General features: G+C 44.2%; 1 protein-coding gene across 2 annotated transcripts in view; it reads right to left on the bottom strand.

The window, feature by feature from the left end:
- Positions 1–7957: 7957 nt before the first annotated feature.
- The window catches only part of CAPZB (capping actin protein of muscle Z-line subunit beta), a 107795-nt gene continuing 90047 nt past the window's right edge, over positions 7958–25705 (bottom strand). The window contains exons 7-10 of one of the 2 annotated variants that reach the window (XM_034753193.1): positions 14202–14267; positions 12887–12963; positions 11502–11614; positions 7958–8763 (exon numbers count right to left, since the gene is read on the bottom strand). In XM_034753193.1, coding sequence (XP_034609084.1) covers positions 11512–11614; positions 12887–12963; positions 14202–14267 — 246 coding nt within the window. In that variant the 3' untranslated portion in view covers positions 7958–8763; positions 11502–11511. The remainder of the gene's footprint in view (positions 8764–11501; positions 11615–12886; positions 12964–14201; positions 14268–25705) is intronic. The other variant, XM_034753194.1, reaches the window with a different exon arrangement.

Here is a 25705-nt window from a genome sequence, read left to right as displayed (position 1 = left end):
CTGGGTGGTGCAACGCAGGGAACCCCAAGCTGGGGTCTAAGCTCCCTGAACCTCCCAGAGGGACCTAATTGAGGGGGTCTGGTCGTACCTACACGCTCTGCTTGAGACTGTGTTCCTGTCCTTAAATAAACCTTCTGCTTTACTGGCTGGTTGAGAGTTGCAGTGAATCTCGGGAAGAGGGGTGCAGGGCCCTGACTCCCCCACACTCCGCAACACCATCTCCCCCAGCGAGGGTTTAATTTGTCCCAGGGCTTGCTGGGGCAGAGTAAGTCTGCTGTGAAAAGTGATATTAACAAATGTACAAATCACTTTTCACAGCTGCAGACTTATAGCTAGCAAGTCTTTAAAAAAAAAAAAATTCAAAGCACCTTATTTGTGTTTCTATTCTGTTTAAGTCCAATAAAGAATAGACAATTGAACATTTTTATCACTGAGTCTGAAAAAACCCTACATCAATTACAAGGGTATGGACAAGTAGAGGTGCATCTGTTTTTTCCTAAAGTTAATTATTTTAGGGGAAAGGGTCAGTGCAGCCATCAGCAAGAGTTAATGGCCATACTCTGAGGCCACCCAAAAATTTGTTGGGAAAGCCCCTGGCCTAGACTATATATCCCTCCTGAACCATCATGTAACGGAGTGGGCTGTGGCAGCTCTCCAGGCAATGAGACTAAGTCAGAGGTGATTCTCAAACTTGATCTCTAGGAGGAAACTACTCTTCCCCCATTCTAGGGTGTTGTGTGGCTGAGAGAGAGAGACTTAACCTCCTACTTTAGTCTAAACCAGACACTAACTACCCCTTTTCATTTCACAATCCCTTGAAAGTGGAATTGGTGGTGACAGAACTTGCAAATATTCTGGGTATGAGGCCAGACAGTGCTGCTGTAATAATCCTTCACTGGGTTTTACAGGTCCTGAGCTCCAAAGGGTGCTCCTGTCATATAGGAAAACTGGATTTGTAAAGGTAGAGACAGGAGGTAAAAAGCTTTTAGTGCTGTTATAATTCCAGAAAAGCTAAATGGAGAGCTCACTTTGCAGTGGAATCAGACACCAACACAAGCGTAGCTGTGCCCTTCCCAGGACACAGAAACAAGCGTTCTACAACAGAGCCTTCTGAAGAAACAGGTCAAGTAGCAGGCTGACAGAACCAGCACAGCAGAGTGGGAAGGGGGAAGCTATAGCCACAATTAACCTCCTTTGTTGGGTTTTTTTAATGCAGAACTTAAGGGGCAGGATAGGGTACTGACTGGCAGGGTGACAAGCACAAGGGAGTGGGAGCTAGGCCTCCTGGATTCTATTCCTAGCTCTTACTGCAACCTTCTTTGTGCCTTAGGCTTACACATTTGTAAAAGGTGAATATTAACTTACACTGGACTTTTCTACGGCTTAGAGATAAGAGCTTTGCTCTAGGCAGCAGTGGGCAAAACCCAAGCAGAACATCCCAGTCAAAGTAGCTGGTCTGTGCTTGTGAGCTAAAGAGCTTGTACCCCAATTCCATCTTACAATACACTGCAGAAGCCTTGTAAAACAGAAGAAAGTGTCTTCTAGTGAGTCAAAGAGCTGTTGCAGCTACTTCCATAAGAGGTGGGAGTTTGCCTCCTAGCCTTGCTGGAGGCACTACTGCCACTTGAGCTAGGTTTTTTGTTTTTAAAGCAGGGGCGAATGTGGTGCTAGGAGCTGCCTCCTCAACACTGTAGGCCCAAGCTTGGGTGGCTAGCCCTTGCCCCACTGTCCACGTTCTCTTGGGTGCACTAGCTTGACTAGTGTTAGCATGTGTCTGTTTACCCAGACCAGGAGGTATGCTCCAGCTGCAATGTAGACATACCTTAGATCCCTACTACTTCAAACCAGCCTGGCTCATTGCACTCCATAGGTGCAACAATGGGCCAGTTGGTAGCTACTGATGCCTCCTGCCATGAGGCCAGCGCTGTCTGCTACTAAAGGCCAAGTGTGCAAGAGGCTGACAGGTCACAGCTTATATTGTCCATATCTGTTGTAGAGCAGCAGAGGGAGAGAGTCTGTTCACTAGTGTTACAGCAACCAGCACTTGCTTGTATAAATAGTTCAAGAAGCCAGCGACACTGTTATCCAGACTCAGCTGGTATAGAGGATGTGTGCTGTATTCCGGGGTTTGATGGAAGAAGGGGAAAGGAGCACCTACAGTTAAAGCTTCCCTACCAGAGAAGGTGAGGAGCTCAATCTTCAACTCATAACTTTTGTAGGAAAGGGGGGGGAAGGGAAGGTGTGGTTTTTTTCTTTAAACCAGTGGCTGGTGCACAGCAGGTCCAGTTCCTAGAGCAGGAAATCAGCCTGTAGGGATTCTGTCCACAGTACAGCTCAAGCACAAGCTCTAGCAAGCAGGTGAAGGCAACAAGACTTCAGTTTGTTTTCATCATCCTCATCCCTGGGGCTTAAAAACCTGGTTCATAGTCCTCTATTTTTCATTATAAAATGTACCAAAGTAATTAACATACCTAGCTCACAGTAGGACTAAATTATTAGTCCTTTGCTACTAACGGGAGGGAGGAAAGCTTTTTTCTTTTTAAAATGAACAGCTACATGGGGGCAGGATATGTCAAGCTTTCCACCATCGAGCTTTGTATTGGGTAGTGTTGCTCTGCGTAATCAGTAGCACTGGTGCAGCTATGAGAGGGCTGTATAACCCCACACAGCTCCCTCCTCTAGTCACCAAGTAGCTCTTGGTAATCAGGATTCTACAGCTGCTGCAAACCTTCCCCTCGCATGAGGTGAAGTAGCTCACAGACATGTTCTTTTTAACCTAAGGAAAGAACACAGGCTGTACCTACATACTAATCCCTTCCGCATTGTTTAGCTGCTGATCTTAAAAGAAGGAAGAGGCCAGGAGGATAACTTAATTGTATTACATTATTGAACTTTGGCCAGGGCTCTGAGGGAAAGAAATTACATGTCTCACAAAGGCCCAATTTAAGGGAAATGTCCTAGTAGGAATATTTTTCAGAGAACAGAGATTAGTTAATTACATTCTCCCCTGCTTGATTCCATACTGGCTTCTACTAAACTGATTTTTCCAGGTTTTCTCTCCCACTACTTTCCTGAAGAGAGCTTAAGATTTTCACCCTAATAATTACTAATTCATGAGTTTGTGCCTTTTAAACAAGGATAGACTTAGATTGACCGTCAGGAATAGCTCCTGAACTTTCCCATGCTCACTTCCTCTAAAAATCCTGCCAGTTTAAGAAACTCTTCCATTCAAGTCCATCTTTTAGTTCTAACAGGAACTACAAGACAGATGAGCAGCAGGTGTAAAACAGCATAGCCCTATTGAAATTCAAGGGAGCAATGCTAATTCACTGCAGTTCAGGATCTGGGCCCATGTTTGTAATCAGGTTAGGCAACAGTGAGTCGCAACTAAGTTCCCTGCCATAGCAATATTTGAAGCATAGACCGACCTAGGCCAGAGCCAGATTATATATAACCAGCTCTGGGTTAGAGCTGCTATCATGCCTAGGCAACTATCTATTGCTGACAAACAAATCTTTTCTTCCAGGAAGACGGAAACAAAATAATTTAAAAAAAAAAAAAAAAAAAAGGGGGACTAGCAAAGCTTGACTCATTTTCTGGACTGAAGCCCCCATTCAGCAGAGTGCTTCAGTATACTTAAAGCTAAGCATGTCCATAAATATTTTACACAGTTCTAGCAGTGCTCATCACTGCAGGATCTGGCTTTACATTAAATGAGGTTTTAGAACTATAGTCTCTGTCCACTTACTGCTGTTGAGGGGCTCACCATTCCTCTGGTCCGGCTACATGATGCTAAATTGCTTCTCCAGCTAAGCAATTGCAAATAGGAAGGGAGGTGGGATGCAGAATACTCTATTAAAGTGGGGTCAATGTTTTAAAGAAGCAGGAGAACCTCTTTAAAGCCACACGTTTTCTCCAGTCAGAGGCTGAAAGTCTTATCAGAACTAGACACGATCACTTGCTTACTCCATTAATCAGCAAGAGGGAGATAACTCTCTTCCCTCCTGCTGCCCAAGGTATATTGACAAGGTGTTAGGACACCTGTCCTGTGCCTACTGGGTGGTACTTCATTAGCCAAAGCTGTTCCTGGTGTACCTTGAGAACTAGACAGTCCTATCTAATGACAAATGCAGATTAGGATCCCATTGTCTTAGATACTATGTAAGAGCTTTACCTAGCCAAAGGGTGGGAGTGGAACAGAAAAGTGACTTCCCTCATGGTTACACAAGTCAGAGAGAGAACTAGGAATGGAACTTCGGTCTCCAGTCCACTACGTTACCCATTAGACAATGCTGCTTCTGAAAAGGTAGTGTGTCTCTCTCATTTGACTGTATGTAGACAATGCCTTCATCTACAGTAGTAGGATTTATGTAACTACATAGGTACAGTTAAAGCAGTGCAACCACCCTAGTGTGGATACACTTATGGCACTAGAAAAAGTGCTTATAAAACTACAGCTTATTTTTCTGTAGGGGAATAAGCTATACCATTAACTACATTCACAGTAAAAAGCAAGGATAAATGGACACAAGTCAGATATTAGGCATGGCAATATACAAAAACCTGTAAGAGAACACGTCAACCTCCCTAGCCACACAATAGCAGATGTAAAGGTAGCCATCTTACAGCAAAAAAACTTCAGGACCAGACTCCAAAGAGAAACTGCTGAGCTCCAGTTCATTTGCAAAATTTGACACCATCAGATCAGGATTAAACAGACTGTGAATGGCTAGCCAACTACAAAAGCAGTTTCTCCTCCCTTGGTGTTCACACCTCAACTGCTAGCAGAGGACCTCACCCTCCCTGATTGAACTAACCTTGTTATCTCCATACTGATTCTTGCCTGCATATTTATAACTGCCTCTGGAAATTTCCATTACATGTGTCTGACGAAGTGGGCATTCAGCCACGAAAGCTTATGCTCCAATACATCTGTTAGTCTTAAAGGTGCCACAGGACCCTCTGTTGCTTTTTACAGATCCAGACTAACACGGCTAGCCCTCTGATACATCACCTACTGTGAATGTATCACTAATGACTGATTTAAAATAAAATTATATCCCTCACTAACATAGTTCTGTTAGTTAAGTCTAGGTGTAGACCAGGCTTGTATTGTTAGCAGTATAATCCCTCTAATGTATAATAGTCTCACCTGTAGTTAAACGGGTATGAAGGGCATGTGAGAAAAGCTTTAGAACAGGTAGAATTAGAAACATCAATGAGGAACATGCTGCTCCCCAGCCTAAGTTGACATATTATTTTCAAACTTTAAGTTATTACAAACTTAGCTCTAACCTCAGAAGTTCCAGATTACAGAACCAAATGGCAACAACACAAACTGAAATGTTGCCCTTGAGGTTGCAGACTTCAAGGAGGGAGAATGTACATTTACTCCTTGGCTCCAGTCCTTTCATATGACCTGAATTAGAGACACCAGAGGCCCCATGGGTAAACACTCAGGCACGGGGCTTTAATCACATGCAGATGTCTGAATGTTAAATATGTCACACTGAAACAGCATAATTAGAGTAAAAAAAGTACTTCAATCAATATTAATGCCTACATTTTCATTTCACATTCACATAGGTTCATCCAGAGGATAATTCTGTAGGCCAGATGCTGACAGCCCATCAGGCATTTGCTCCCTTCTCCCTCTCATTGTATTTTATGGGAATTAATCAGCACCTACTATGAACAAAGAGTAAGCACAAGACCAGATACATTTTAAGCAGCGTTGAACATGCTGTCTCCATAGGCTTACTGAAAACTCAGATCAGGCCCCATTTTCAGCTCAGACTAGTGGGAAAGCCTGTCGAAACTACCACCTCGCCATAGTTGCGCTAAAGCTTAAACTGAAGATTGACTATGGCCAGCCAGCTGCTTCAACTCTATATTCCTCTGAATGAAAGAGATTGTGAGAAGACAGTTTATATTCCTAATAAGAATACCACCTTATAGGTCACCTCTGTGAGTTAATGAGCAAAGGAGAGAGTTGGACAGATTACTGGCTACTTGTAATGACTTCAAATCTCTCCCACTACTGGTGTATCTGATCACCTCGCACATATAAATGAGTTTCTCCTTACACCATCCCCGGTGAGGTAGAGAAGAATCCTTGCTTTACAGGCAAGGAACAAGAGGCAAAGATCAAGTGACTTGCCCAAGAGCACACATGGAATCCATGGAAGAGCTGAGAACTGAATCCTGCTGTCCTAATCCAATGTCAAGCACAAAACCATTCTTCCTCAAACCATACAGAGAAACTGCAGAGTTGGACTGAGGTCAGTATTAAAGTAAGAGGTGCTCTCTGGTATAATACTGCCACTGCAGGAAGACAGGAAGGTGAAGGAGATAGGCTAGCTAATATAGCCCAGAGCAAGGGTGAGCAGATGATAGGGCAGGGGATTGGCAGGTGTTACCCACCATCATGAGTCACCAATGAAAGCTGTTTGCCAGCTGAGGATAGGGAAAGTATATGTAGGTCAGGCCAGATTGTTCTCAGTTTCTGGGGTGAGACAGATGAAGTCTCCGAAGATTTCTCTCACTCCCTTGGCAGACAGTTGAACAAATTTCTAATGTGTTCATAATCAACCTAGTAAAGGGAAACATTGGCAGTTCCCTTACAGCATTAACTTAAGCTACTAGAAGTAAGTGTGTTAACATAAGGACAGCCATAATGGGTCAGACCAATGGTCCATCTAGCCCAGTATTCTGTCTTCCAACAGTGGCCAATGCAAGATGCTTCAGAGGGAATGAACAGAACAGGCAATCAAAGTGATCACGTGTCCACTCCCAGCTTCTGTTGATAGCTATTGGGAGCTGAGTTATGAAGGGGAGTCATGCCACCATCTTCCTAGGAGTGGTGCTTTCTGGGGGAAAGACTGAAACATGGGACAAATGTCACTTTTCTTTACAAAAAATTAAAGCCTTTTAGTTTCTTCCATGAGTGGCCCTCTGGATCAGATTTCCCAAATGACAGTTAGTCAAAGCCTGACCTGAGCATGAGGGTGAGATGCACTTGCCTATTCCTACCAAACAACCTGCTATCTGACATCCTGGCCTTTCATGTCCCTCCTTCAACCCAGTAGCAAGTAAATACTGTGAGAAACCAGTGATGAGACATGTTGGTGGGCTCAGTCATTTTATGGTGTAGTGTGTGGCTCTCTATGCACTATGCACCCCTTGCTGGGTCTCTCAGCAGACAGGCCATGGACTGAAGGGACATGGAAGCTGACGGTCTTCTGGATGTGGTTCCTCCAAGAGAAAGGCCTTCCAACTGCCACTTGAAAGACATTCTTGGTGTGAATCAGTAGATTTCTGGCCACAGAGCTACGTGTCTTGCACCTTCCACAAGCACTAAATTCACTTACATAAGTTAAAAAGGTGTCTAGGTGGAAATGAAGTGGCCGAACAGCTTTTCACTAGTACCATTGCTTAGAATTGGCCACATTTAACATTGCCAAGTGTTGGTTAGGCCTCTCTTCTCCCCGAGTGCTTTAACAAACAGGTTTTACCTCAACTATGTTCAACATATGCAATGATGCCAGATATTCTAATTCTTCTCAGAATACATCTGTTCCACATTTGCTATATGCCTGAAGCTCCAATCCCAGAATGCAGCAGCGTGACAACATCCTCATGCCAACATCTTGAAAGTATGGCAAGCTAATGAAAAACAGCACCGCATAAAACTGGCAAGATGCACCCAATCTGTGACTAGCAAAGTAAATCAAATAGTCTCCCTTCAACCAAATAAGTTTCAGCTGACCTTGGTGTGAGACAAGAAGAGTTCACTTGCTTTCTGTGGCCACACAGTATAGTGGTGGTTTGAATTACAAATGTCTGTGTGTAGACGGGACAGCTGCTCCCTACTCCCATAAAAGAATGCCTCATGAGCGTAAATGCTAAGCAATGAGAAAGGAAGGAATAAGAAATAAAAAGGACACTGGATGCACGCTGCTTTCCCAGGATTTTTTTATTTTTTATTTTGTGGGTTTTTTTGTTTTTAGTATGGAGGCTCAAGTATAAGGTGTAGATTCAATTTAAGCTTTACAAAAAACAAAATCAAAACAAAAACCCCTTTTGCATTCCATAAAAATTGACAGAAAGGTGCCTTGGAAAGAGGCTATAGAAGAGCAGAACTTTCAGCAGGTCACCAAATCAACGTTTCCTTGCAAGTCTGGTTTAATCAGTATAGTACAACACTGAGGAACACCCTCTCTTCCCTCCCTCCCACCAGCCGTCCCCCATGCCCAGTCCCCACACATACGTGGAATACGTTTTTCCAGTTTCTCCTCTTTCACACACCACAGTATTTAATAAATTTTGTTTTACATTTTTTACACCAATGTAACAAAAGGCAGGGGGAGGGGAGGAAAAGAAACAGAATGATTGGTGTTTATGCATATAAATGGGAGAAAAGGGGGGGAAAAAATGCATGACTTCTACAGAAATATATCCTAAAGTCTTGATAGTAAAACGTGGTGCAAAGTAAACTTCAGAGACTGAAAAAGTTTGTACAGCTTTATTCATGGGGAGATGGCGGCGTATGGATAGTACTGGATGCAAACTGTGATGTGACGTAACCAAAAAGGGGGGGGTCTGGGGAGAAAATGAATTTTCTAAGAAAGGAATCTAATGAGTGCATGGCATGTCTTGTTAGCATGAAGAGTATTTTAACTTTGCTGCTTTTTCTTCAAAGCCTCCACCAGGTCATTTTTAAGAGCATCTTGTTTTGATTTGTCTGCAAAAGTCTGCACAGACCTGTTGGGAGGAAGGAAACAAATTAAAATGGGACATTTGAAAGCAGTGATTTTTAACAGGTATTCTTCTGGGATTTGAGGCAATAGCAGAACAATGACTCAGGCTTAGAGGAAACAACCTCTATTTGCCTGTTGCAAATACGGAGGACAGAAGGTAAAGTGAACACTTTTCGCAAGTATAGCGAACTTCACTCTAACAGGGAGTCACCACAGATATACTTCCTCTGAAGTTCCACTACCTCCAATTCTTGGGGGGGAGAATCCCAATCCTTTACGTTAGAGCTTGGGAACATCTAGTTGTCCCTCAGACAGTGTGTTAGAGTAGATCGATCTCAAAGTGATCATGACGTTAAGGTAGATAATCCAGCAGTTATTCTATGCCAACTCTGCAATGGACCTGTTTGCAGGACCTAACAAATAGTTCAGGTAATAAATATCTCAGTATGTGGCAGCCACGTCCCTACCAATGCATTTACTCATGGGAAAAGCAGAAGCTGCTTTACAGAAAGACCAAAACGTTTCTCTCTTCTTAGGGCAGAGTTCAAATGAGAGTTGTTTTAACTCTGGCTTGCGAAAGCTGCTTTATGGAATAAAATTACCAAGATAATGAACATCTCATGTATGTCCATGTGCTTCGAGACACAAAGCTTTAGATTCACCTAGGCATTCAGGCAGCTATTGCTTTAAGTTTAAACAGATAAAAATGTTCATTAGAAAGCTAGATTTTTAAGAAGCTAGACTTTGTATTTTCCTATGAGCTATCATGTAGCTGTTGGAAGGAAAGTACTCTTTCATTATCGAATGGAGGCCCACTAGCTACAAACCCCCATCAGGAACTTCTAGCAGAACACATCATATAAAACAAAATTCCAACAACGGGGCTTATGTTGTCACTGGTGCCCTAAGCAGGAATGTTTAATGGCATCTCTGCTGCTGCTCTGGGGATTGGGGGAAAAGGATTTTCCTTCTTAAGGAGTTAGCAGCTGCAACAAAGCAGACCACTAGAGCAGTTGTCAACATGGGATTGCAAACTCCAAGAGGATGGTGAGCAGATCTCAAGGGCTCGCTGTACGGGAGAGGTTGAGAGCCACTGGTATTAGAGCAGTTTAACTTTTAAAAATCTTTATTTTTGAGCTGAAGCTATAGATCTGTAACAGATGAGATATTTCCACTATCTGCTAGCACTTCATGAGAAAGTCATATGAGGAGACAATTCTGCTTTACACACACTATTCCTTTGTCCCACTTCTTTACTAGGGGTACAGCATGTCCAGAGATTTCTGTTCAGGCACTTATTTGCATCTGCAGTTTATTCTTTATCTACAGTCATCGTCAACTGTAACCAAGGCAGCTGAAGTAGAATAGATGTGGTAAGGGTATTACAGGCAAAATGTACCCCGGCTTTCTTAGTAAATGGTTATAGAAAAAAGCCACACATTTAAAGAATCATCTTGATTTTGCTTATTAATACTTTCATGGACACGGCTAAAGAATCTTGCAGCTGTTACAGCAAGGTACAATAAAGATCCCTAGTTAAAAAGGGATCTTATAACTGATCAGATAACCGAACAAGGACATTGGCCTTTTAAAGAGATGCTAACATCTTAGGGAAGAACATCTTAGGGAAGCCATTAGCATCCAATTTAGTAGACTCCTCTCCATATATTCTATATTTTACATTCTCTCCTGTGGTCAGGGCTACGTTATTCCTGGGTGCTTGTTTCTGAAAAGCAAGTCCATTTTTTGTACCAGAGTTATTTTTCTAATGTTATTAGAAAGTATTTCCATCCTTTAGTCTCTGGAGAATTCAGTTGTTTTAATATAAATATATAGATTTTATATTTGCATTGGTCACAGGTTAAAGTAATGGTTCTGGGCCATCATCAACAAACAGTGCTCATTTTCCCCTCCGTCAGCTTAACGTGTTTAAGAAGGCATCTGTAACTCATTAGGAATTGGAGTGGAAGGTTAAACTGGCCCAAGGTTAGTCACTGCCATGCATCCTAAGCAATCAAAACTCCAAGAGCAACCTACAGTACATGAGCATCCCCCTTTATAACAGGCTGTGCGTGGACCAGGGAAATGGAGACTAGAAACATTTCAGTAGGGTGAGTGAAGCTGAATTTTCAAGCCCCAAGAAAGACTCAGCTATACAAGGCAAAAAGAGGATTTGGAGGGAAGGGGGAAATCAGCATGGTTGCTATTGGCCTTGGAAGTACCAAGACCAAAGGGCCCTTGATATTTCATCATTTACAATTGAAAAGACAGCTATTTACTTCCAAAACCTTCCTTCTATTCAGAGGGAAAGGAGTACTATAAAATTACAGGGAATGAGTATTCTATAAGATCTGTACAGCTGCTGTAAAAAAAAAAAAGATGGTGCAATTGTAATGGAGCCAAACGGTTTGGGATAAAAACAATGAATACAAGCTAACATCACTTTGGGTATGTGGCCATCTACTGTATAATTGCCCCCCAAGACACAGTGCAGAACAAAAACGGGCAAATCCCCCCACGTTTCAGTGCACAGAACTCCACACAGTGGAAATAAAGATCAAGGCATTCATTGGTTCTATGAAGAAATAGCCCTAGGGTGAAACAAATTAAAAGTTGGTGGTCAGTCTGCAGGAGTTACGGGTTAGTTCTGGTTTCAGTTGTCATGCATAGGTAAGACAGCTTGTTCTCGGCAGGGTGAGTCCTAGTTTAGTGCTGATTGTCACACCTCACAGGCAGGGGTACCTGGATTGGTTTAGTTATCAGGCTGGATGTAGATCTGACGCTGGGTCAACACTTGAGAAAGCTCCCTCTGCAACTGCTTATACTTTTGGTTGTCGGGGATAGCATCAATAGATCTACAGAGAGTAGTTCAGAAATGAGTGAAGTAGAGTAGGGAAAAGAACAGTCAGAAGAACCCAGTAACAGACAGCTGGCATCCTGGAAGCCACTAGGAACGAGTTCAGGAAGAACAAGTGTAAATACACGAGTCAGAGGAAACAGGAAAGGTGAGAAGGAAAAGCCAGGCCCAGATACTCTGGGTGATAACGGTTCTAAACAGATTACCTCATTGACACACATAATAGTAGCTCTTTTAGACTGTGGTACTGGAGAATATACTGCATAGATTCAACTACAGGTATTTTCAACGAGGTTCACACAGGAAAAAATAATCAGTTACATATTTCCATGTAATGTTAATGGCAGCTGCCTGGCCGATTCCCCACACACCACAATGAAAATGAGGGACAATTTTCAACCAGCCCTTCATTAAATAGGTCTGTCAAGTACCAGGTCCCACTCCAGCCAAACTGCCATTAGGAAGGCAGCAGAAGTGTTTTATCAGCACCATAATTCTACCATTGCAGGGCAGACCTGCTGATGCTTTCCTACATCAGTATGCATGGGAACTGCAGAATTTGCATATTTACAGGGTAGAAGAGTTTAATTAGCATTCAACACCCTCTCAGTTCTGCACTTTCCCCCAAGAGTTAAAAAACACCCACCCAGAGCTTGCTATGCCAAGTTCCTGATTGGACATAATCAAGGTTCAAAGCCTCACACAACTTCCCGGCAGAAATACACAGCAGACTCGGCTCATTCACTCGGTCTGCTCTAGTAAGCTACAGTCCAGCCTGAGGGAGCGGGGAAGAAAAGTGGCAGCACATTTTTAAAAAACTACAAGCTCTGTTTTCATAGAATCGCCAGTTCCTTATGATTGTTTGGCATTTGAGAATTATTTGTAAGAATAAGTTTAGGTCTATGAGTCAAAATTTAGTTACGCAGCCCTTACAACCTTCTGCCGTCTGAATAATTAAGCTGTCCATTAAAAAATAATCTCATCAAGCTACAGTACCTAATTGTGCTATGCTCTTCTTGAGCTGGGAACAGGGAGTTAAAGTGCTGCAAATTCCTGTCGTCAAAAGGTGTAAGAGAAATGTTCTCTAAATACACCGCTACTAGTGAACGTTTCCAAAACACAATGAGGTGACTAATTGGAGATATGCAAATGGGAAGTTCTAGCAAAGGAATGCCAGTCACTGTTTGACTGTGGGACAATACTGCAGGTGCTGCTGGGGGAAGGAGAGGGCTAAGTGAACTCTAAGTGCCAGCTGTGGATGGTCCATTACCTCAGCCCATTAACGATGTCCTTTGTTTTTCCAAAATAAATCTCATTCAGCGTACTTCTGATTTTGTTTTCCATGTCCTAGAAGAAAGGGAGAAGCCAGCCTATTAATCACGGCAGTTGTTTCTATGGTTATTAGAAGTTACTACACTCTGAGTATCCCTTCATCAGCCCAGTTGACTGTATTGAGATGCAATGCTTTCCACGGCATGATTTGACCCACTGTATCCTGTTATTTAAGTTTTCATGTCAGCCTGTGTGCCCCACTTCTCCTAACAGCTGGAGGTTCAGCTCACATTATGTCTGAGGATTCACTTTGCTCCTGGTTACTGTGGAAGGCTATATACACAAAATACCTGTCCAGGACCACAAGAGGGCAGTTTTTGTTCAGGGATCCAACTCCTTGCTTGTATCCCACTGCAAACAGGACAGCCCATTCACCACCTCTTGTTAGTTCTGATCCCTAACAGAACAAACTCCCAGGTTCTGAGTCAGCCATTTAAGGAACCCCAGAGGTCAAGGGTTCTATAGAACAAAGTTGAATTCTCTGAGTTGGTGGCTAATGGTACAACTGCAATATGTTTGGAAGTGATACTTTCTCCCCCAGCAAAACTTCAGCCTGGCCTGAATCACTGGCCACCCCTCCTCTGACAAAAGGCACAAAATCAAGTGTGTTTTATCTTTGATGCTTTGAGTGTCTGGTGGGCTTTAGCAACAGTAGTATGCACACACCCATTTAACTAAGGATTTTCTCTCCTCCTTCCAAAGAAAGTGACTATGAAGTCTGAAATCAATGAGGATAAGAGCTTCTTTCTAGAATATGGTGTGTTAAAACAGCAGCAAACTGTTGCTCCACACCCCTTTTCCAGCAACTAATGCAATCTTATCCTTGACTCTTAGTACATTGAGGAATAGACTGACAATTGCAATGAAGTCAAGTGCTGTGAAAAACAACTGCAGCGCACTAAATGAGCACTTTCTATTCACCGACATGTCAGCTGAAAGGGCAGCTCGGTATACTGTGGCATGGCTTTAAGTAATTCTGTCAAAAACAATGACTCTAAGTGACTCCGGGTGGGAAAGTGTTTACTAATACTAAGGACACGGCCATTTCATTTCCAGGAAGGTTATTATTGTTTTGAGTGGGGGAGAGAGGTAAGGAAGGAGTGACTAGAATTGTGCAGAAAGGACTTTTCACAGCTAAGAACTATTGTGAAGCACACAAATGGTCTTAACTCATTAGACAGCAAAGATGGCTGGGAAATTTAGCCTTGGTACAACGTAAGCTACTAGAGCTGTGATGGTCCCAGTGTACTTACCTCTACCAAGCGTCCAATATTGGCTATGTGTGGAGAGGAATCACTCACAGTTTCATCTTTCTCCATCTGGAGAGAAAAGAAATAGAACCAGTTGTAATGGAGAAACAAGGTGGGAAGGGATACACGATAGTTCCACATACTAACTGCAGAGATGGGAGAATGTGATTAAATGCCAGAGTTGTAGAGTAAACGCAGCCTTTTTCAGAATAAGGTCAGGTATAAAACACATATGGTTTGTTAGCCAAATGGGAAACCCCAGAAGTACAAATCTCATTAGTGACCAGTACACCAGCCAACTCAAGCAACCATCTCACATGAAGAACAAGTCATCCCCAGGCTGGAGACGGAGTCATGTTGGTGCTTCCTTCTCAGTAATCCCATTTCCCCCACAGAACCATGAGAGACCTTTTCTGTTTGCACCAGCACTCACCTATCATCTCTAAAGGGGATAAGTGTATACTGCAGAGTTAGCCATGATGTGGCTGCAGTAGATACACAATCCATGCAATTATCCTTTGATGGGGACAGAAAGAAGGGGAACACAGAAGTTGTCTGGATTCATAGCCAGTGGAGCTACTGATGAGGAGCACATTGCATGGAGCTGCCAGTCTAACATCTGGGGTCTGTCCCTGGAAAAAAAGCTGTTTTTTATTCTTCACCTCAGCCCTATTTCTAACCACATATGGCAGCAAATTCAGTATTTTCAGATCTTCCCAGTTATCTGCACTTTGGGAATTATTTATCTTCCAACAGAAGTGGGAAGAATATGGTGGATGTCCCAAGCTGCTATGGTTTGAGAAGGAAAGACCACAGCAGTCTGCTAACATTAGTGATAATTTAGGTTCCTGCCAGCCTTCAGCTGCTACCAAACTGCAGGCGCACAGAAATAGGACGTTCCACCAAAACTCATCTCTTATTAGAAAGAGCAAAGGTGTTTTAGACACTAAGTACTTGGCACGGAGGGTTCTACTTTGCAAGGCACATATAGTTAACACTTTGACCATTTCACATGAAGTTTCTGCAACCAAGACAAAGTTTAGCCCCACTACTGATGCGATTGTTTTAATGAGTAAAATCCCCAGTTATGCACTGTAGAACACCTGCTTAGGGAAGTCTGAACAGGGGACAGCAATGAGTCAACTGAGACTCTGAACCCCTTTCCCCACTGAGAGTAAGTTAGAGCTGACACTAGAATGCCATGTTCCCTTTACAAGCTCTGCCTCTACTTAGAGCAGCCTAAGGCAGCGTTCCTCTGGAGACCACAGCAAGCCCCATGTAATCGTAAACCTGTGGTGCTAGTGAAGAGATTGGCTCCCCTGCTGCCTTAGGTGAAAATTCTTCTGGCTAAATGCAGATATGCTACCAACCAGTGAATATCAATCCTAAGCCAGGCAACTGATACAGATGTGCTGAAAAGGCATAAAAACAAAGAAGGGAAAAAGATGTTGTAGACAGGGGATTCGTCACAGAGTTTCAGTAACCCACTGAATTCTCATATTCATCTGCTCCTGTCCCTTCCTCGAGGTCTAGTCTGGAAATCTAGAGCTGTTACAGGTTTCTCCTTTTAAGTGAAGTGTCTAACAAGCCTGGAGCGCATTTAATTAAGTTTGAGCCTTGAAGGCAAAAAATAACCTGGGAGGTGAGGGGGGAGAGAGGGGGAAGAAGAAAGTTTAAATTTTCCCCTTAGATTACACAGTCAGATTGTTTACATACCATAGAGACATGTTGCCTAGAAAAAGGATCTGACCGCGGAGAGAATGAACATAAATCTGAACTATACAAGCACACATTATGGTGAGGTTGGGGGGGGCGGGGGGGATCAGTGAATTGACCAAATCTGGGACACTGGGGGCATTGGCAATGGTTGATTTACTTCCACAGGCTCCCCCACTGAATCTCCTCCACACCTGGACAGGCCCCGCTCACTGGCAAAACACAATCTGAAAATAGAATTATTTTTGTAAAACGTATTTTATTACGTCTCCATAAAATCTGCTGCCAGAAGGAAAACATTTTTATGTGCTGTAGAAGCCCAGATGTTATGAGAGGCTGTTTTAAGGGAGTTCGGAGTCAGTCCGCAGCCATGTTATACAAACAGCAGCATTTTTTTTTTTTTTTTTCTTTTAAAGGCTCCTTCAGTGGGCTGTTAATGTAAGATTTCAAGCAGAAAGCCTACAGCTGCTATAAAAGGGGGTTAATTTACTTTGGAGGGGAAATTCCATTCTGTAAGTTGATGTTAACAAGCAGCTCATCTTCCCACTGTCACTCCCCATCTGCCAATGAGCTCAGTCAAAAAAAGTTAACGCTCCAGAATGAGCCAAGTCCCATCTACATGTCTCAGTCACTCCTCTCCCATCTGAGATGCACACTAGCTGGCTTCCTTGCCTCATTTCCCGAGCCATCTGCTGCAAGTCCAACTCTGAGGGAAGAGCGCTCTTCTGGGTAGATTAAGCTCTGGATAGCTAGTTGGAGATTTGGGACGTCTCACATGCAGAATACAGCAGCTGTCTGCTGCTGTCTGGGCTTTTTGCAAGGTTATTTGCAGGAAAAGAAGATAAGATGAAAGACAAATGTAAGTTGGATAAATATTTTGGTCCCTCATGAGTGTCCCTGAGAATAGTAGAAAAGATTTGAAGAAAATTCATCCATGTCACTCTGAAGAACCCCAATCAATGTATACAGCTGTTGTGGAATAGAGCAATGCAAACTTCTCCAAGGGAATTAAAAATGACCAGTTTTGCCCAAAGGTTCACAAGCTTGGGCCAGCAGGCAGAGAATGAGATTGAGGTGGGAAAAATGTCAAAATGTTTGGACACCAAGTGAGGCAAAACTTGGCAGTTTCCACAAAGTTTCATTCTAAATTCAAAGCAGATGCCCCAAAGTAAAATTGAGGGTGTAAACTCCACATATCCCAATACTGCCAGTTTTGCAGATCTCCACTGAAGATTTGTGTTTGTGCATGGCCTTCAAATGTACCTATTCAAGTAGTGCAGCCTAAATATGCCCTTCCTCTTTCCCAGAATTGTATATTCAAAGCCTTAAACTACCCATCTTGTGATGGTAAACCAGTTCTGCTGGTCTATGCATGCTCTTCCCTCCCTCCCGCTCCCATTGTAAAACCAGCTATTATGTGACTGGACAACTGGAAAGTCTGACAAGTTCACATGAAGAAGCAGAAGGAATTCCTTGTGCAATTACCAGAGAATCTCATCCATTCTATTGTACCCAAAAATGTTACGCATGTAGCAAACAGGGCAACCCCAGAGCAGGGACAATTAGTTCAAACTAGTATTTTTACTTGAGTCGGGTCTGAACTTGAACCATACATTTTGTCCTACATACTGAACCTGAACTGGAACAGGGGGAGAAAAAAGTGTGTTACCTGTTAGAATAAAGGTTCAGCATTTTTTAAGCTGAACTTTTTTTTTTTTTTTTAAATAAAACACACACACACCCACACACACACCCACAACTGTGATCTTATTTTCATTATAAAATAACATGCATGAGATTGCTACCAGCAAGGCCTGCCCCTCTACAAGGAGAAAAAACAGTTATTCACCTTCTCGTAACTGTCGTTCTTCGAGATGTGTTGTTCATGTCCATTCCAATCAGGTGCGTGCATGCGCATGTGCAGGGTAGCCAGAAGATTTTTCCCTAGCAGCATCCGTCGGGTTGGTCCGGATGCCCCCTAGAGTCGCGGCTTCATGGCGCTCAATAGAGCCCTGTTGACCCGCCACCCCTTCAGTTCCTCCTCGCTGGTTACTCCCACAGAGGGGTAGGAGGGTGGGTATTGGAATGGACATGAACAATACATTTTGAAGAACAAAAGTTACGAGAAGGCGAGGAACAAGCACTTAAAGAAGAAAAAACGGTTAATGTTGATTCCAATCAGGTGACTCGGAAGCCCAAGTTCAAGAAGGTGGGGTCGGAGTCTTCCACTGATTGGAGCACTGCTCGTCCGAAGGCTGCATCGTCTCTGGCCTGCTGGGTAATCGCACAGTGCGTGGCAAAAGTATGGATGGAGGACCACATCACCGCCCTGCAGATTTCCTGAGTGGGAACCTGAGCCAGGAACACTGTTGATGAAGCCTGCGCACTGATGGAGTGCGCAGTGATTGGGGGTGTGGGAACACCTGCCAGGTTGTAGCACTCATGAATACAGGACGTGATCCGTGATGAGATGTGTTGTGATGACATAGGCGGACCCGCATTCTGCCCACCACTGACACGAATAACTGGACCGATTTTCTGGATAGTTTTGTTCTCTCGATGTAAAAGGCCAGCACCCTGCGGACATCCAGAGAGTGGAGCCTCTGCTCCCTGCTGCTGAAATGTGGTACAACACAGAGAGAAAGATGTCCTGGTTGATGTGGAACTGCGACACGACCGTCGGGAGAAAAGCTGGGTGAGGCCTGAGCTGAACCTTGTCCTTATAGAACACGGTATAAGGGAGCTCTGATGTTAGGCCCCTGAGCTCAGACCCCCTCCTGGCCGAGGTTATCGCTACCAGGAACACCACCTGGTAAGAGAGGTAGAGAAGGGAGCATGTCACTAATGGCTCAACGGAGGGTCCCATGAACCTAGAGAGGACCAGGCTGAGGTCCCAAGCAGGGACAGACTGATGGATGTTAGGGTATGGCCTGTCGAGCCCTTTTAAGAACCGGCTGACCATATGGTTATCAAACACAGAGTGGCCCTCTGTGCCTGGGTGGAAGGCCGAGATGGCGGCTAAGTGCACCCTCATTGATGACAACCAAAGCCCCTGCTGCTTCAGATGGAGGAGGTAATTCAGAACAAGTGGCACTGAGGCTAGCGTCAGGGACAAATTGCGCTGCGCCGACCAGACTGAAAATCTCTTCCCCTTGGCAAGGTATGTGGCCCTCAGAGGGTTTTCTGCTGCCAAGGAGGACCTGTCTAACCTGGTCTGAACAGAAAAGCTCCATCAGGTTCAACCATGGAGCTTCCACGCCGTGAGATGAAGTGACTCAAGGTTCAGATGTTCAAGATGACTGATCTTGTGTCAGAAGGTCCAGGAAGAGCAGCAGGGTAATTGGGGGTTCCATGTCTAGGAGAGATGTGTACTCGTGCTGACGGGGCCAGGCTGGTGCTATCAATATGACCCGAGTTCATTCTCTCTGGATCTTGACGAGTACCTTGTGAACGAGCGGTATGGGTGGAAAGGCGTATAGGAAACAACCTCCCCATGGAAAGAGGAACACGTCTGCGCTGGAGCCCAAGCTGTGATTTTGGAAGGATCAGAACTGCTGGCACTTCCTGTTGTGTCATGTGGCGAATAGGTCTATCTGGGGAAAGCCCCACCTCTGGAAGATTGAAATCGCGACGTCGGGCAAAGGGACCACTCGTGGCTGTGAAACAACTTGCTGAGGTGGTCTGCCAGCTCGTTCTGTAACCTGGGAAGGTACAATGCTTGCAGGTGTATTGAATGTTCTACACAGAAGTCTCACAGCATGAGGGCTTCCTGGCACAGGGGAGAGGAGTGTACACCCCGCCGTTTGTTGATATAGAACATTGCTGTTGTATTGTCCGTCATGACCTGAAATCGCTGTCGATGCCGAGATCAAAGGAGTTGCTGGTACCGGCAATGGTGCCGCAGCCGATGGCGTTGGCCGTGTGGGCACGCGCCGAGGTGAGCTGCGCAGTTGACGGTGGGACTAATGTGGCCGAGGTCACCGAAGACTCTGCGAAGCAGTGCCCTTGGATCCCTCCCTGGCTCTCGTAAAAGGCCCAGGGGGTCCAGAATGGCCACTGTGATGGATTCTGCCACTGAGGTGGCCGTGCCTGGAGCTCTCGCCTTGACCTCGATCGTTGGCTCCTACTCCTCCAAGAGCGGTAGGAGTCAGACTCTGACTCCGAGGTCTCTGAGACTGAAGACCACGGAGGAGCCGAGCTTTGGTGCATCAAGAGTAGAGAGTTTGGGGAGCGACTAAGCTCTCTGTCCGAGTGGGCCGGTGCCAAAGGACGTGGAGAGGGAGAATGCCTGGACATCACTGCCAGCTTATCTCCCGACTGCACCCGGGGGTTGGGTGGGACCACGAGCGCCGGAGGTTCCTCCCTACTAGGGGGCGCCGTAAAGTGCAGCGTATCCCGAGCAACTTCAAAAGCTTCCAGCATCGAAGGAAGCAGCAGCAGCTGCTGGGCAGTAGGAACCGGTGAACATGGGGGCCCCAGACTCAACTGCTTCGCCTGGGCAGGAGTTGACGTGACCCTAATGGGGGATCTCGAGCTGTGGCCCGCCTGGGGTCTCACTTCCTTAGATTTAGCCAGGAGTGACCAACTGTCCGGCTTCTTTTTCTTCTGAGGCTCTTCGCTGGGCCTTGGGATGTGCCATGCCGGTGCCAAAAGTCCCAGGACGAATCTTTTCTCGGCACCGAAGTCAATGATGGCGCTGGGGCGCTCTGCGTCGATGAGGAAGTGCTAGGAGCCGGGTCCCCTGAGCCTGGATCTGAATGGGGGTGTAGAGCTGCCTCCATGAGGATCACTTTAAGCCACTGCTCCCTCTCTTTAAGAGTTCTAGGGTGGAACTCGCAGCAGATCTTAGAGCGATACTTTTGGTGACCCTTCCCTAGGCATCATAAACATGAGGAGTGTGGATCGCTCTTTGGCATGCGCTTCATGCAGACCACACAGTTGTTAAACCCCAGAGACCGCAGCATACCACGGCTCCAGGGAGAATCTTCCTACTACTGTGCACGTGCGCACACCTGATTGGAATCGACATGAACAAGCACTCCGAGATGAGCAGAAGGAGGCCAGCCCATGAATAGGGAGAGGGGAAGCTTAGGAGCTGCCTGCACACCACATGAGGCAGCCAGAGGGCACAAAGGTTGAACCATCACCTCCGGGTACATCCACACAGCAATGAAAAACCCACAGCGAGTCCCAGAGCCCAAGTCAGCTGGCTCGGACTGCAAGGCTAAAAATAGCCGTGTAGACACTTGGATCCAGGCTGGAGCCTGGGCTCTGAAACCTGAGGAGGTGGGAGGCTCCAGTGTAGCCTGCATGTCTACACGGCTATTTTTAGCCCCACGAGCCTGAGCCAGATGACCTGGGCTCTGAAACTTTGTGCTGTGGGTCTTTCATTGCTGGAGAGAAGAACGCTCTGAGGCTCCCCGCTGGGGAAAGAAGAGGTGGAATGCTCCCTGGTCCCAGGATACCTCTCTCCAAGCCCAAGGTAATGGCTCCCCAACCCTTCTGCCCCTTAGGACAGGCCTCCTCCCACCCATTCCCAGGCAGCTTCTCCCTCCAGATGCTCCACTTGAGACAGGGCCCATTCCCCAAACTCAAATTTATCCATTGGGGGAGGGATAGCTCAGTGGTTTGAGCATTGGCCTGCTAAACCCAGGGTGGTGAGTTCAATCCTTGAGGGGGCCACCTAGGGATCTGGGGCAAAATCAGTACTTGGTCCTGCTAGTGAAGGCAGGGAGCTGGACTCAATGACCTTTCAAGGTCCCTTCCAGTTCTAGGAGATAGATATCCTATCTCCATTAATTTAATTTAATTCACTGCAAACATCCAATATGAAAGAGCAAACACTGGAAGCAGTTTAGTTCGCTCAAATAAATACCTCAGAAAAATAATCGTGTTTATTTGACAACAGAAAAATACTAGGAAAACCCATGTAAAGTTAAAGATAAAAAACAAATCAAAATACTTTCAACTTTAAGTTTCAACTCTCTCTTTTTTTAATTTACTTCCAATAAGACTGAAATATGATTTGAACCAATTCAAACCGGTTACTGAATTGTTTTTTTGGATGGCTTGAATTGAAATTAAACCCAAATACACAGAATGCAACTGAACTCAACCCTGAACTGAACCAAAATAAATACCAGTTCGATTCCCTGCCCCAGAGACAGCACATTTAGGAAACCGGGCATCTGCTAAGAGGGAGCACAAGGTCTGTGACTACCACAAGTTTTAAGATCCGTCTGGTGGAAATACATTCCCCTACTTCTCACTTAGTTCTACAACATCTGGAAATCAGTGGGATAGGCCTTTACATGAAAGCTCTATTTGATTAAAATATATGGCTTGCCTAATTGCAAAGCCCAAGCGTGGGAGGATTTTCCTATTATGATAAATGGCAGAATGTCTGTACTGGTGTTTTATTGCCCAGCGATATATCACAGTGCACTTATTCCTGAACACAGGGAAAGCTCAGCTTGCAACAGACCAGCCTTCATCCAGCAGTGCAAGTGTTCCACCTTCACTATTTACGTATTTCAAATCTGAAAATCACCACACACACCTGCAGCGTTTTAATCTGAAATCCCAGGCTACATTTCCCCCTCCCCAGATTTATATTCTTCCCTTCCCACACCTCCAGATGTGGATAAACCATAGCTTGTGAGCCAGATTCCTTCTCAGCAAACTAGCACTTCCTTGCAATGTTCAACCTCACTTAACAAAAAACACACAGGTTCTTTGTGCATAATAAGGGTCCCAGAAAGGCACCTGTTAGTCTCGCCTCTAAACTGGGAGCATCAAAGCTTTGCCCAACCAAAGGCTATTTTGACTATTTGCCAGGAGCCTGAAGGCTACACCTACTTTGCATAAACTGGAGCAGGATTGAGCAAGCTGCTCTTCTCTTGAATAAAGGTGCAGACTGCTGAAGTCACCCCTCAGTTCCCCCCACCCCAAAAAAAACATTGCCTGTCACACTACGCAAGGGGAAAAAAAGGCAAAGCCACCATGTCTGTCAGAAACGGATAACACACACAGCATCTGCCCAGCATCAGACTTGAACATGTACTTGGATCCACTGGAGGACAATAACATTTAACCTAAATACAGCTGGTGTTTTTTCTGTTCCCTGTAGAAGCTGCACCTTTATCTGTAAGTTAAAGATGGCCTGTTTCGCTTTCAGCTGTGCACTACTTCCTTCTGTTTTTCCCAGTCAATGCAGACTGCATAGAAGTGACCGATTCACTCTGTCCCTTTCTCAGCCCTCAGATTTACTGAAGGCTGCCAATGTCGGATGTGAAGCTGGAAGTTACTGGCCTGCACTGCCTCAATTTGGAGTTCTCTTGAACTGCGTCCAAGCTTGTCTTCAGAACATAAAGTGCCTGGGACTGCATCCTGGTTTAGGCAACTGCAAAAATAAAGTTTTCATGCTGACATTTCATGCCTTTTGTGGGAGAACTCTTTCAGTCCAACAGAAGTCTAGTTCTGCAACAAATCAGAGGGTGTCTATACTTCCCTTGCATAAACGGATACATATGTAGAAGGGCTGTTCTGCACAGATTTCTTTAAGAAGCATCTGATAAGAAGTCACCTATACTTTTAATTCCCTTCTAACCTTCTACCTGAAAACTATAAATCAATGGATCATGGAACAGTATAGAACTATGCAGGAAACTGTCTTCTTATTGCTATAGTAACTTTTGTGATTTCAATAATTTTTCCCATCTTGAATCAGGAAAAAAAATAAAAATCTCAAAAAAATATCACAAAACAGAAAAGCCTCAAAAAATTAATTTAAATTTCAAAACAAAAGTTGTTTGAAACAAAATATTTCATTTTTTGGTTTGAGACGCATCAAACCAACTTTAAAAGAAACAAAGTTTTCCTCTCTCCAATCAGAAGCAAAGCAAAGTTTCCCCTGCAAATTTTATTTTTAAAAATTCATCTTACATAACCACCGCCAAATATAAAAACCAGACAGTTTATAAATGCAAAAAAAGTACTGTTGTGGCATATGGAGAGGTGCAGAATCGCAACATGTATTTAGAGCTGTCAAGGATTCTTGTTTGAATGGATAAGAACAGGTATGCCACTCAGTGAGTGTCATGCAAATATATTTCACAGTGAAGTTACAGTGCCACTAAATTCACAATGGGTTACATATTTATCACCAATATAATTTTGCCAGAGTATAACATCCAGATTATTCTAAACGTTGGATTAGGGCACTCAGGAAATTACTTGGGTAAAGTCACTCGTAATAAAAGAATTTGGAAAATAAACAGTTATTCTCAAACTACAATATACATTTCTCAGGAATAACCTAACTGCAACCCTTCAAATACATAAGCAGTTTGGACAGCAATAGGATTCTATAGCAGAAATGCAGAGAACCACTATTCTAAAGAAACACAAAAAAAGAGTCCAGATGAAGGCAACAACAACAAAAGGAAGTTCAGAGCAGGACTTATATGGTGCTTGTGCTGGGCAACAGTACTCTGCCAATGGGAAATGACTGCAGAAGAGAGTACCATGTGAGAATCGAGAAAGAAAACTCCCTGACCCCACTGTCCAGGCATGTAACAGTAATGCTGAATTGGCCACATCAAGCGTAACCTCAGGCACAGTACAGACAACAGGAATGGGAATTAGTGAGGAGCAAATGTTTCCATTCCAAACTGCACATGGTTCCCATAGCACAGCACCATAACATTTCAATGCGAGACTTGCCCAGCTCTTTGTAGCTGCCAGAGTGGGTAAATTTGGAGGCATTACATTAGCTGTTCCTTTGCACCCGCTTCTTCCTCCAAGTTAGTCATTGGTGGAAAGTACACAATTTGTGACAAGGAGACCAAACTGGTTTCAAACTATGACTCTCGGCAGAATTCCCTTTTGAGGCATCAAAAACTTCTCTGGCATCAAATCACAAGACAGAGTATTTTGGAGCTCATGAACACTTAAAAGGTTGCAGTGAAACCAGGACAGATCTGCTATTCTTGTTTCAGGCCTCAAGGTGGTCAATACAGTACTAATTTAAATGGAGAGTTAAGCAAAACAATCAAATAGCCAAAATTATTTCAGGGTTACTGGTGACCCTAAAATACCGTGTCTTGAAAATGTCAATGGACAGACCCAATTAAGGACCTGATTCAATTAAAAACATGATTTTACGTGTTGAACTTTATGGTAGACTGCAGGTAGACTAAGGAAAATATATAGTTCTGTTCCTAGGCATAAGATACCCCCTTAGGTGATGGGATACACAGGGTTTAAAGCATGAAGAGAAAAGTACAGTAGCTGACAAATCCAGCCACCTTAAAGCAAACTGCTTACGCACAATACCCTAGAGACAGACATACAACTACCTCTGAACTCCTGCACACACAACATGCTAGCTCTTCAGAAGAGCCTAAATATTTGCTGATTATCCCTTTGCACTGGATTCTGACAACGCTATTTTCCATAAATAAAGCTACTATGGCATTTGCAGAGCAAAAAAAAAAAAAAAAAAATCTCAGACCTGAAGCTAACTTGAGTTTCAGAGTTTTCCATTGTTTGTGCAGAAGTAGTGCATCATTTCCCTAGTGGCTTTTTTATAGTTACTTACATTGGAAGCAGGCCTCCGCTTTAATGCATCACATATGAATTACATGATCTGCTGTTAAAATGACGACAGAAGCATGAATTTCCTCATTAAAGCTCAGAGAGTGAAAGTCAAACCAAACAAAGCCTAGTAGTGCAGGCCAAGGTGTACTGAGGACAAGCACTCTCAACAGGCTATTGTTTTCATTGGCATG

The sequence above is a fragment of the Trachemys scripta genome, chromosome 19, assembly GCF_013100865.1.
Source record: "Trachemys scripta elegans isolate TJP31775 chromosome 19, CAS_Tse_1.0, whole genome shotgun sequence".
Classification (NCBI taxonomy): domain Eukaryota; kingdom Metazoa; phylum Chordata; order Testudines; family Emydidae; genus Trachemys; species Trachemys scripta.
The sequence above is the reverse complement of the archived record's forward strand: the minus strand, read 5'-3'. Positions and strand labels throughout refer to the sequence as shown.